Below are 13,291 nucleotides of genomic sequence, written 5' to 3' on the forward strand. Positions count from 1 at the left end.
GTCATATTTTAACTATTCAAACTCTATCAGAACAGTTCTACCGTTTCCCAGTGCCAAATCAACCCAATTTTGAAAGTGGATACTATCCCAACGCACAGTATTTCACATGTTGAAGTTTGTGAGGATGGATGTCCTATTGCCTCTTAACTTTGTGCTATTGTATACATTAATTAAAGGCAGACTCAGCCATATGATGAAGAAAGTAAACAGCATAGTGGGTAAAATTCCACAACTAAGAGCGTCGAAGCACGAGGCCCGACTTCTTTGCTGTTTTAGTCCCGTGGCTACTACGCTCTAACAGCAACAGCAAGAAACAAATCTGTACGCAGGTGCAGATCCTGTGTGAGAGCGAAGTCTTGCATCGTGCTCTACCCTTAAGTCAGTCATAGTTAGCCTGGCCAGGCATGAGGACCCGAGCTAGTCAGAACCTGACAGTGTCCCGAGTTTGACTTTAAACGTGTTAGGTTAGTGTTTCTCAATCCTGGTCCTGGAGACTCAAAGGAACGCACATTTTTTAGGGGGGGGGGGGGGGGCTTTTCCTCGCTGAGACGTTGCATGCATAAACCAATGGTTGCGTGCCACTCATGGACAGTGTCGTCAGGCACCAGATTGCTAGGAGACATGATGAGGTTAGCTGATACGTAAAATACCTATTCTGTCATGCGCCAGAAACATCCGAGCAGAGGAACACAACCTTAGTTTTTTGCTGTAGAACTACACACCTGATTCTACTAATCAAGGGTTTGTTGAGTTTATTACTGGAATCGGGTGTGTAGTGCCAGGATTGGGGGGAAAAAAACACTGTCAGATACCTAAATTAAAGACCTCTTATACCACACACAAGTACTCTCTTCATTCAACAGAATGTCATCTACTGCCACCACTCTCCCCACCACAACCTTAGTCCCCCTATTCTAAGAGGGAACGTTAGACATGATCAACACGTTTGTTCTAATATTATACTGTAGGCTAAACTCAAGAGGTCAACATCAGATTACATCAGATTTGTGACCTAGCAGCCTTCTGCTCCTTAGGCATGGAACTCACAGTACTGTAATATCTTTGTAGCAAAACAAACATCTGAAAACCTCTCCCTCTCCTTGTACTTTCAGGAAGGAGATCTCCAAGATCATGAAGAGCTCTTACCTGAGAGGCCTCAACATGGCCTCCTTCTTTGTGGCCAGCAAGATCATCGTCTTCATCACCTTCACTGTCTATGTGTTGATGGGGAACAGGATCTCTGCCAGCCGGGTATTTGTGGCCGTTTCTCTGTACGGGGCTGTGAGACTCACAGTCACCCTCTTCTTCCCGAATGCCGTAGAGAAGGTCTCTGAGGCTCTCATCAGCATCCGCAGGATCAAGGTAAACGCTCCTGGATTATATTTCCCCTAGCTGCAGATCCAGTGGTCAGCTTCCTTTTCCCCCAATCCTAGCGTTAACAGTTAGTAGGGGAAATGCAAAACTGACCCACGATCAGCGTCTCAGGGCAACTTCACACTACACTAAAGTAAATGCACACAGGAATGAACTAGGTACAGCTGGTAAAGTTGAGCATGATACTGCTGTGATTGGACACCTGTAGGCTAGAGTACATCATTATCTGATGCTCTTATATTCCATTCAATGCAGCGGTACAAGGTTTATTATGTGCCTAAAATGTGTGTGGCCGATCGGCTCATTCAGGGTTTTCTTCTCTTTTTTTTTCTCACAGAATTTTCTTATGTTGGAGGAAGTTGGTTCGGCGCAGGATCTTGGACTCCCTGTGGCAGAGAAGAAGGACTGTATGGTGGAAATAAAGGACTTAATCTGCTTCTGGAACAAGGTGGGGAAGCCAATTTCAGCATGGTTGTTTTGACCAAGACTCGAGCTGTTTTGGCATCATTAGAAAATAGTGCATGTACAAGCCTGCACCGGGATTTGATACCATGCTCCCATCTGTTATTTACACTCTAAGCCAACCATACAACCCTCCTAGAAAACCGCTAGCTTATCTCTTCAGTAAGGAGAGTTGACCTTAGATCTCAGGAAGGTGATGTCATGACGCAAATTACCAAGCAGTGTCTGCCTTGCTCCGTTGTACGTAGGCCTGACCTTGAATCTGTATGTGTACAGTAGCCTATGTACTGCAAGGATGTTGTTCACCCACTCATGTTCCTCTGTGGTCCCAACAGGCACTAGACTCTCCGACGCTGCAGAACCTGTCTTTCACTTTGAGGTCAGAGCAACTCCTGGCTGTCATTGGACCAGTCGGGGCTGGAAAGGTCGGACTTTTTGTACTGTGAAAAGCTCACTACAAGTTAGAGATGAAGATGCATACCGTATGTGTTACAGGGCATATGGGGTAGTATTACTCAAAAACCTGAGAATATATCAATGATTATAAGAGCGAGGGTATTACCTTGCCTGTGTTTTTGTTCTTGACAGCTGGCTATGCTGAAAGCTTGACCTTAATCTTCATTAAAGCCTTAAATGGGCAGTATGCCACTGCATTCCTTAATCGAATTACAATTTACTTTCTAATCTTACTTTACACCTGGTAGTTGTACTGCTTAATTCCATATCTTAACTTCTGAGAGGCCCACGCAGAATGTTGCTGCTCTCCACTGCTGCAGGAATGAAAGGCAATTGAGGAGCAATAATATTCTGTGTGCGAGCCTCTCATTTCTTTATCCAAGTATTATTTTTTGCACTGTCCCGGTTATCTCAATTGTGGGATGTGCATATTACCCTCTTTTTCTACATGTCTTTAATAACTTATCTCATATCTTAGTCCTCTCTACTCAGCACCATCCTGGGGGAGCTGACCCCGGATAAGGGTGTGGTCAAGTTCAAAGGAGAACTGACCTATGCATCCCAGCAGCCCTGGATTTTCCCAGGGACCATCAGGAGTAACATCCTGTTTGGCAAAGCGCTCCACCCTCAGAAGTATGAGAGGGTCCTCCGAGCCTGCGCCCTCAAGAGAGTAAGACTCTCATTGACAAATATCTACCGTCTGAATCGTTGCCTTTCTAGATGCAATATATCACGATAAACGTTCTGTGCACTGTGTGAATGTGATTGATTCCCCGTGATAAGTGTCGTAGTCTGCTACTGTTTTGTATGTGTAGGACATGGAGCTGTTGCCTGATGGGGACCTGGAGGTGATAGGGGACAGAGGAGCCACCCTCAGCGGGGGACAGAAGGCCCGGGTCAGCCTGGCCAGGTACGTCTCTCTCTCTCTGTCCAACAGCAGTAGTGAAACACATCCACTTTATATTACAAATTGGGCCAAGCGTTTTCCCTAGCCAGGTCATAGGGTCAGGAAAACTGATTTTTGCTGTAATTATAACATGTGTTGTTTTACGTTAAACTTGTATTACTGTGTGTCATTGGTTAAAGTGAATGAAGCTGTGTGTGTGTGTGTCCTTCCATCCCAGAGCAGTGTACCAGGATGCTGATATCTACCTGCTGGATGACCCTCTCAGTGCTGTGGATGCTGAGGTGGGGAAACACCTCTTTGAGCAGTAAGTCCTTGAGCAGCTGGAAGCATTCCCACTAGCACAGCATTGTTCCCACATGCATTTTGAATACTTTGACAAAACCAGTAAGCTATTTCTAACTGTTTGTTGTGCTGCTATATGTCTACCTGCCTAGGTGTATCTGTGGCCTGTTGCGGAAGAAGCCGCGCATCCTTGTCACCCACCAGCTGCAGTACCTGAAGGCTGCAGACCAGATCCTAGTTCTGAAGGAAGTGAGTGTGTCTGTGTGTATGCGTACTGGTGGCTCAAATGCTGTACCATACCATCTCTATTCATGGGTTGCACATTTAGTCACTATTGTTTTTTTTGTTGTTTTTTTACATTTAAGGATGACTCCCGGCTGAGAGTTCTACTCAGTGCATATCAATGTCATCGTGTTTTCAGGCCACTAGTGTAATTTAGACGAAACAGTCATAAGCCCCTGTTCAGAATGGCTGGGCGTCTCTGGACTGGCTGGACAAGCATTTCGCTACACTCGCATTAACATCTGCTAACCATGTGTATGTGTGACAAATAACATTTGACTTGACTTTTGGGCACCAATATGGCTGCGGTGTCTGTAGAACATTCATAACAATGGCAGTGACGTGGCGGAGGTAAAACCATGAATAGCACAACTTGGTAAACACACCTCAGAGGGCTGACCTAAGAACTTTCTTTCTAGGGTCACATGGTGGCGCGGGGTACGTTCACGGAACTCCAGGGCTCTGGATTAGACTTCACCTCGCTGCTGAAAAAGGATGAGGAGGACGAGGAGGAGGGGAAGGGGGAGCCTGCCCCAGGCACACTCACCGGCTCCCCACACACCCTATCCCAGAGCTCTATGCCCTCCCTCTCCTCCTCCATGCATTCTGTGATGGAGGGAGTGGACCAACCAGAGGTGGGTAACAGTGTAGTAACACCCTCCCTCCACACATTTCTGTCTGATCCCCTGGGAGAGCACACACCTTCCTATTCTGTCTTGTTTGTCAGAAGAATGACAGGGGATCATATCTGAGGTGGGATCATATCTGAGGTAGCATCCCAAATGGCAGCCTATTCCCTATTTGGTGCACTACTTTTGACCAAAGCCCATACTTTTGACCATTGCTCATGGTCCAGCCTCTTCGCTGAAGCACCTGGGAGTCCTATCGGAGAGAAGGAAACGAAAGAACCTGATTGAGAGGCAGACGTGGAGGCATCTTAGTGAGATTGAGATGCCTCCATTGCCAAGCATGCTACTCGAAAAATGTTCAAACATTGAACAAATTGACGAATTGAGAGCGAGGATCTCCTTCCAGAGGGACATCCGATTTGGCCTTCCTCCTACATCCAAATGGATTATATACAACCAGCGGGGTTTACAGTTCATTGAGCGAATTAGGAAACTGACTTTCTGGCAAGAACAAAGGTGGTGGCATCTGCTTTATTACCAATAACAAGTGGTGTGATGGGAAAACATACAGGAACTTGCAAGCAGCTCCACTGTTTTGTATATATAATCCCGCCTTCAAACGAAGACTTGAGGGAAGTTCTGGTGGTCATCTCTGTTTTAAAATGCTGGTCTGACCGGTCAGAATCCATGCTCCATGACTGTTTTGATCACATGGACTGGAATATGTTCCCGGGGTGCCTCTGGGGACTAAATCAATGAATACACAGAGTCACCGGATTCATAGGAAAAAATGCATAAGTATGATACCGATGGTTTCTTTCAAAAAACGTGGCTTGATGGCAACCTTGTAGGGGGAAAAGGAGAGCAATGCTGCTCATGAACACGGCAAGGAGACCGGGGACCATTGCATGTATAAATAGTACAAATATGGCCTATGTAGATCGATCAAGATGGAGAGACACAAGTATAGGGACAAAGTGGAGGAGCAATTCAGCGGGTCGGACATGAGGCGTATGTGGCAGGAGCTTCTAACGATCATGAACGCCGCCCTAACGCATGAACTAAACCCCTCCCGAGTCGAGCATAAAGGCTCTGAACTGCCGAGGAGAGCCCCTGAGGACAACGAGGGGTACGTCCTCACGGTCTCCACAGAGGATGTATGGAAGTGTTAACCCTCGCAAGGCTGCCAGCCTAAATGGTATTCCTAGCTGCGGCCTCAGAGTATGTGCAGACCAGCTAGCTGTTGTGTTTTCTGAAAAATTCTCTCTGTAGTTCAGGCTATTATCCCCACCTTCTTCAAGATGTCCACTATCATCCCCATGCCCAAGAAAGAGAAAGTAACTGAACTGAATTAATACTGACCCGTAGCAATCATTTATGTCGTCATGAAGTGCTTTGAGAGGCTAGTCAAAGACCACATCACCTCCTCCCTCCCAGACACACTCGACCCTCTCCCTGACAGATCCACAGACAGTGCAATCGCCATTACACTGCCTTTACCCACCCGGACAAAAGGAATGGATGTGTGAGGACGCTTTTCATCGACTATACCTCGGTCTTCAATACAATAGTGCCCTCTAAGCTCCTTACAAAGCTCACAACCCTGGGACTGAACTCCTTCCTATGCAACTGGGTCCTGGACTTCCTGATGGGCTGCCCCCAGGCAGTGAAGGTTGGCAGCATTACCTCCTCCACACTGATCCTCAACACGGGGGCCCCACAAGGGTGCGTCCTCAGTCCCCCTCTTGTACTCCCTGTATACCCAAGACACTGCGTAGCCTCACAGTTCCAATTCCAAGTTCGCTGACGACACAACGGTAGTAGGCATGATCACCAACAACAACTAGAAGGCTACAGAGGAGTTAGGCACTCTGACGACATGGTGCCAGGTAAACAACCTCTCCCTCAACATCAGCAAAACAAAGAAGCTGATTGTTGCCATCAGGAGGAAACAGGTTGGACACGCCCCCATCCTCATCAGTGGGGCCACTGTGGAGACCGTCAAAAGCCTTCATGTTCCTCTCCATACCCATCTCCGAGCTGAAATGGTCAAACCACAGACACCATGGTGAAGAAGGCACGGCAGTGACTCGGCCTGTCCCCGAGGGCCCACAGTGTTCTACAGGAGCACCATCGAGAACATACTGTCGGGCTGCATCACGGCCTGGTACGGCAACTCCACTGCCACTGACCGCAAGACTCTACAGAGGGTGGTAATGCTCAGCCGAACGCACATTTCACAGGAAGGCCAAGAAGATCATCAAGGACCTCAGCCACCCGAGCCACAGCCTGTTCTCTCCGCTTCCATCACTCAGACGCAGGCAGTATAGGAGTATCATGGCAAGCTGTCAGACTGGCCAATAGCTTCTACCCCCAGACCATCAGGCTGCTGAATAGCCATGAGACAGCTACCTGCTTCCCTTCCCCCTCCTTCCCCCAGGACTTCCTACCCCTCATTCACTTCTTTTCTTTTACCTGCACTGTTGGAGCTCGGAGCATAAGAATTTCACTGTACCCTGCGACTACATCTGATACCCTGTGACTAAAACTCATCTAATCTGCTGTAGTTAAAACATTTGTCTGCTGCTTCCTCTTTTCTCCCACTAGAGAGCAGTAGATGGTTTCACTTGCTCTACCATCAGTGGGCCGACATCAGGGTTCCCCAACTGGCGGGCAGTCTTGGCCCGCGGGTAGTTTTATTTGGCCTCCCCCCCAAAAAAGTAAGATTTTTGTTGGACGTAACAGGCTGTAAAAACACCAGCAAATCAGCTCCAAGGGATTTTAGTTCCAAAGTATTCCCACGCATAATAGAGATCTATGTGATACATTTGTAAGTGAAGAAAGGTTTGAAATTGTTTCAGTCAAATATTGTAACTTGTGAATCTTCTTGCGGTCAATTTGCGGTCCACAAGTTATTTCCAATTATGTTCTGGTCCCCTGATCATCTGCTCAAGAAAAAAATTGTCACGCGGCTGAGTCTTTTTGATTGTTACTCTGTAGATGTAGTCCAGGAATAATCATTTGCATGACTATTTGTGTGTGTTTTTAGCCAGTGCAACACGTGTTGGAGGAGAGTCGTTCAGAGGGAACCATCGGTCTCCATCTTTATCTGAAGTACTTCAGAGCAGGTGCTAACGTCCTGGTTCTCCTGGCCCTAGTTTTCCTTAACCTGCTGGCACATGTGAGTGGCTTTTACACTACAACACAGTGAAGGTATTTTAATGTAGCAATAAAACAAAAATCACAAGTTGGCTATTGAACATTTTCTAACATACTGTAGGAGATCAATGTGGTTGTAAGGAATAATGTGGAAGGTAGAACTAATGTGCTTTTTCATTATATATTTTCAAGATCACATATATTCTACAGGATTGGTGGCTTGCTTACTGGTGAGAAATTCAATGTTTTGATTCCGTTAATACCTAAGTTCAGTTGCTGAATTTGTCCCCAAAAATGATATTGAGTTAACATCATAACCTGTTTGCTTACAAATGAATGAAATAATTGGTCAGAACCGTTTGAGCGCTCGTGGTTGATTTGGTCTTATGAAATACCATTGTTTTTATGATCCCGATCGATGGCGTTTTTTGTTGACTTTGATGTGTTGCCGTTCAGGCTGACCTTTTATCCCAAGTTAGGAACATATTGCTTTGTACCCTGTCTCCAGATTTCTGCTTTCTTCTATTGATGACTTTGTGGCTTTGATTCCTCTGTGCCGGGCAGGGCCTCTGAACAGGAGCATCTCAATGTGACGGAGCCCATCCACAATGGCAGCAGTGCCACTCAGCAGCTGGACCTTGACCTTTACTTGGGTGTTTACGCAGGTGAGGCACAATGAGCTCAGCTCCCTTTGTCTGCCACTGAAGCTCCGCACAACCCAGCCATTCACTGAACACATCCCCGGGCTTTGGCTGGAGCCCAAGGCCTTCAAGGCCCAGTGTCTGTACTCTGTGTGTACGGGCCTCAGCTGCTAGGGAAGATAGGAGTGTTTTTCTTGTCTTCAAGAGTTGGATTGCTCTTAGGTCTGATGTGATTGTCTTCCCATGACTCCCTCGCCTCTTCAGTTTTCCCCTCAGCCTGTGTTCGCAATCACTATTGGCAGCTCAGCCTTCAAGAATAAAAAGTGAATCACTGAGGGAGAGATTGTAGTGGAATCTAGCCCCATTTGGAGTTTTCAGTTCCAACAATGGTGCAGTGAAGTGAACAGTTGACCTGCTTGGAGAGGGGTAAAGTACTAATGTACTCTCCTGATGTATTTGTATCTTTTTGTACCCTGTTCTGTTTGTGTATAGGTTTAACAGGGGCCACCATCGTATTTGGCTTCCTGCGTAGTCTTGTGTTCTTCAACGTCCTGGTGAACTCAGCCCAGACCCTCCACAACCGCATGTTCACCGCCATCCTCCGCACCCCTGTCCGCTTCTTCGACATCAATCCCATTGGTAAGGGGCCCAGCCATCTCCATGTGTACATTTCCTCAAGGACACACTGTATAACCACATGTGTTTTTTTAACCACAACGGGCCAGTTAATGTTTCAAGGCGAGATGCCATCCTTACCTGTTTAGTGTCAAAAGTACAGTAGGTTTGCTTACATTTGAGTCCTCTTAAATAACCATTCTGCCCACTAGAGTGCAGACTATTCCTGGGACATATCAGTTTCTGCATTGGCTTGCATATACAGTAGGCTAGATGCTCACCTATGTCTGTCCCCGCTTTACAATGGCTCTCCACTGAGGTAAACACAAAAACAGCTTTTAGACAATTGATTCATATCTGTTTTGTTTCAGAAATCAATTACATGCACTATTCTTAGTAATATTGTGTTATTAATCAACCTAAAGAAATCGTTCACGTAGTAATAATACCTGCTAGATATGGTTACACTTCCTGGGTGACTATCATAGGTTTATCTGGACTTTAAAGAGCCACTTGTTAGTTATATGGGTACTGTTTAGGGGTTAAGGACAATGCTGTCTATTTGGAACATCCCAGAGTTGATTTTTGTTTCCAAGAACTGCTTCATATAAATTGTAATCATAAAACCAATCACCCAAGAGTTAAATTGTTAGTCAAAATGCATGTGAAATAAGTCTGTGCTTAGGTGTGACGTCTTTTGAAATGACTGAGAAGAGGGTTATCTATTAACCGTGAGCGCAAACCAAAAAGCAAACAATGATATTGAATGAATACTGTTTGCTCTAGGTCTTGGACAGAGTCTGGTATTTGAACGACAGAGCTGAGCAAATACAAGGCCAGTTGAACTGTATCAGAAATCTTTGTTTATTTAATTAGCTTTGTAGGCTGTAGCTGTTTGGACAGAGTGGAGTGGGCAGATGGACATGATTTTAAAACACCACAACTAAGATGACCCACTCTAAAGGACACTTCCTCCTTAACTTCATGTAAACAAGGCTGCGTCACAATACGGCTCCGTTAAAAAGATTGTTTCAACAAGTCTACTTGAAATTGTTCAAATTGATTCTTCCCCATTTTTTAAATTTGACAATTCATCTGAAAGTTGTTGATGTTTCTGTGTTAAATATATATTTTCTCATTTCCCTTTTTTCATTCATAATCCAGGTCAAATATCATGGGCCACTTTGATAACTACTCTTTTCCTATGCCATTGTTCACCTGTCGGCACATAATTACTCGGGCTAATCTCTCCATAGTGACATGAATGTACAGCACTATCAGCACGGTTGGGCATTTTCAGCACGAAGGAAACTTATCAGTAGAATGAGTCATAATAAGATGGTAGCAAAACTACACGTATGATTTGAGGGTGCTTTTTTGGTAGCGTTGTGGTTTCTGCATTAGAAGTGTGTGTGTGTGTGTAGTGATGCAGGTTTCTTTAGGACGTTGCGTTTGGAGCAAACAGTGTGGGTCTGAATCTTTGGGTTTTGTTCTTGCTGCTGCCGTTCTTTTGTGTGCTCGTCTACCTGACAGCTTATCTGGGCGTGTACCTCCCTGGTAATCTACACATAGGAGGAGCACAAACAGTTTGAATAATGGAATCATCTGTTTAATAGCGCAGTGAAGGAGAGGCTTAACAGATGCTGCTATCTGATTGCTGTTGTGTTGCTATCAGTAACCATTGATGGACCGGTCCAATCCTTCCAGCTTCAGCCCTAGACTGGAAAACACTCCAGTATGTCTGACTGGATTCAGATCAGACACAACCTTTTTCCATTAGAATATAGGTATATAAGTTCTCCTGTGGTCTTGCACCCCCCCCCCCCCCCCCCCTAAAAAAAATGCTATTGACAATCTATCAAACCACCAAAACATATCTCTGCCTTTTTGAATGTCATTTCTAAGGTTTGTCTTTATCTGTTATGAAGTCTTCTGAATCATGCTGTCCTTTTCTCATGCTGTAATTGTGAAGCAGGTACTCCCCTTGAATTAATAGAACAGACGATAGACAGAGCTATTGTCATCAGGGGTATTGTCAGCCCTGGTATTACTGTGTCTCTCGCTGTTGTTTACTCTCCCAGACTTGGTCTGTGTGACTTTCCCTTGTGTTGCCAACAAAGTGTGAGTGATGCCGGCGTTGTTAAGGATTTGACAACTGTTTACACTTGTAAGTGATGTGTGCTGCTGCTGTGTTTGATATGTTGTTGGCTGACATACCGTCTTACTGGGAGTTAAACATTACCACTGCACAGAAGTCTGTCTTGCGATAGATGTGGTTTGTATAACAATTGAACTAATCAATGGCGGATTATGATTGATGGCTAGCTATTGTAGCTCTGCAATACTGTTTGGCTAAATGACTTGGTCGGCCTTTTTTCGTATTGTACAAAGTTATTGGATAGTTTGACAATCTTACGATGTCTCGATGGATTTAGTCGGTTATGATGCATGAAGCGACATTTGAACTTTCACCGAACGTCCAGATATAACGCGCTAGATTTGTTTTTCCAATATGATACTTATGAACATGTTTTGTGATTTATTTTTATTTTTAATCACTGCTCAACCTGATCTGCTCCATTGAAATCAGCATCATAGAGCAGTGGATGTGTTGAGCTGATGTTGATCCCTTTTAATTTAGTGTCGTTGAGTGGGCTAACGTCCCCCCTCGCCCTGGCCGATCAGCACAGCTCCATAGTGAGGTACCAACGGTCATCACTCACACGTACATGCGTTCAGGCAACACACACTCATGTAAATATACACACACACACACACACTCCCCTTTTAACCTCTACCCTCACTTATCAAGATAGTTCACCTCAGCACCAGGTGTCAGTGTCTGTTGACACAGGGAAACATCAATACAATGTCTATGTAACGACGGGACAATCTAATTGTGTCTACGGAGGCAATGTTTTTAATGTCTATATTTGTGGCTCCAGTATCGGTGTATGAGAGAAGTGGTGAAAGTGCTGCAGAGAGGACGATGATATCGGAGTGTGCAAATTGAATGTGGAGATGGAGCCATGTGTGTGTGTGCAGTGTGGCTGATATAGCTCCCCTTCGCTCACCACTTCCACTATTTAATTGCATGAAAGGGAAGTGGAGGAGATTGCAGGACCCTGGCGGTGTGAGCGGAGAGAATGGATTTAGAATGTATTAGTATTGGCAGCAAGGTGCCGGCGGTGGGGTGGGGAGGTGGCCCCGGCCCCCAGGCCTCTGGGCCTTCGCAAGAGTTCAGGTGAGTTGTAGCCCACCACCTCAGCAGCCTCCAGCCCCAGCAGCAGTCAGCCCGCTCCCCAATTCCCCTGCATTATCGCTTCCGCCTCAGTGAAAGGCCGGCCCAACAGCAGCGGGGCCCACACATGGAGTGGCTCATAGTGGCCCCCTTATCTAGATGTTTACAGGGAACAGCGATTTGCCACACGCCCTGCTCCAGCTCCAGACCCCACTGTTCCACTGCTTCAACTCTGATCGGAGAGCCCTGCCCGCCTAATGTCTCCACCCAAGGGGCCGCTACCTCGGTCGGAAAGGCCTGACATTTTGCCAGCCCCCCCCCCCCCCAAAAAAAGGGGTGCAAATCACCCCTGGAGACTAACGCCATGAGAAATGGTTTGATATTAATGCTGCTGATATCCTGAAGTGTCTATCCCCCTCCACCACACAATAGGTGATATTGTTGACGGCAACCAGTCGTGATTGACGCTATTGTTCCGGACCTGTCTTACCTCATAGGCATTTCCATGCACTGAATGTCTTTGTGCGACTGTATCCCTGAAATGGATCTTACCTATAGTTTGTGGAGGGATGTCAACTGTATCACAGTTGAAAAGGCGAGCTGCTAGTAAAACAGCTGATTGGCTCTGTGATGCTCTCTGGCGTGTACCCCCTGAAACCATGGTATGATGTAACTCGGGGTAATGTATCCTTTTTCTGTACGCTTTGTCTGCAGGATTCACATGGATTTAGGTCATCTATGGCTTAGACAGTAACATTATACATGCATTATGGGCTCTTCCACAAACACAGTTTGACAAATAATTCACCCCCCTCCTGTTTCCAGAAGAAAGCGGAGAGACTAGGAAAAGAACAGTCAGCCGCGTTACTTCCCCCTTGGCTTGAGCCCTCCCCTCAGGAAGTCTGCATGCTAAAGGGCCACTCACACTGTGAATAAGATTAGTCTGCCTCCAAGTGTACAACATGCTTACGCCACTTGACTTTGAATCAGCGCTGATTTGGAAGCATTGCTGGGTTGTAAGGGGGAATAATGCTCCGGCTGAGTTTATGCAATGGCTGTTATGAAAAGCCCTGGCCTCGTCTGCATGCATGTTTTTAGGCGGGAGCCGGGGAGTGGGGAGCGGCAGCGGTGGTTTTGGATAAAGCTGTAAGCTGCTTACGGCCGTGGAGAGAAGTGATTACAGGCCCACCACCATGGGACCCTCTGGGAGCCGTCGAGACAACTTTTAGGTCACCTCCACATC

General features: G+C 46.1%; 1 protein-coding gene across 1 annotated transcript in view; it reads left to right on the forward strand.

Moving 5' to 3' along the window:
• The window catches only part of LOC110520162 (ATP-binding cassette sub-family C member 4), a 52,383-nt gene that overhangs the window by 6,600 nt on the left and 32,492 nt on the right, over positions 1-13,291 (forward strand). Inside the window, exons 8-19 of the mRNA XM_021597287.3 lie at positions 1,113-1,362; positions 1,712-1,822; positions 2,172-2,261; positions 2,771-2,962; positions 3,108-3,202; positions 3,417-3,503; positions 3,634-3,730; positions 4,183-4,398; positions 7,442-7,573; positions 7,744-7,781; positions 8,116-8,216; positions 8,685-8,831. Coding sequence (XP_021452962.3) covers positions 1,113-1,362; positions 1,712-1,822; positions 2,172-2,261; positions 2,771-2,962; positions 3,108-3,202; positions 3,417-3,503; positions 3,634-3,730; positions 4,183-4,398; positions 7,442-7,573; positions 7,744-7,781; positions 8,116-8,216; positions 8,685-8,831 — 1,556 coding nt within the window. The remainder of the gene's footprint in view (positions 1-1,112; positions 1,363-1,711; positions 1,823-2,171; positions 2,262-2,770; positions 2,963-3,107; positions 3,203-3,416; positions 3,504-3,633; positions 3,731-4,182; positions 4,399-7,441; positions 7,574-7,743; positions 7,782-8,115; positions 8,217-8,684; positions 8,832-13,291) is intronic.

The sequence above is a fragment of the Oncorhynchus mykiss genome, chromosome 3, assembly GCF_057628025.1.
Source record: "Oncorhynchus mykiss isolate SJ-2025 chromosome 3, ASM5762802v1, whole genome shotgun sequence".
NCBI classification, from domain to species: domain Eukaryota; kingdom Metazoa; phylum Chordata; class Actinopteri; order Salmoniformes; family Salmonidae; genus Oncorhynchus; species Oncorhynchus mykiss.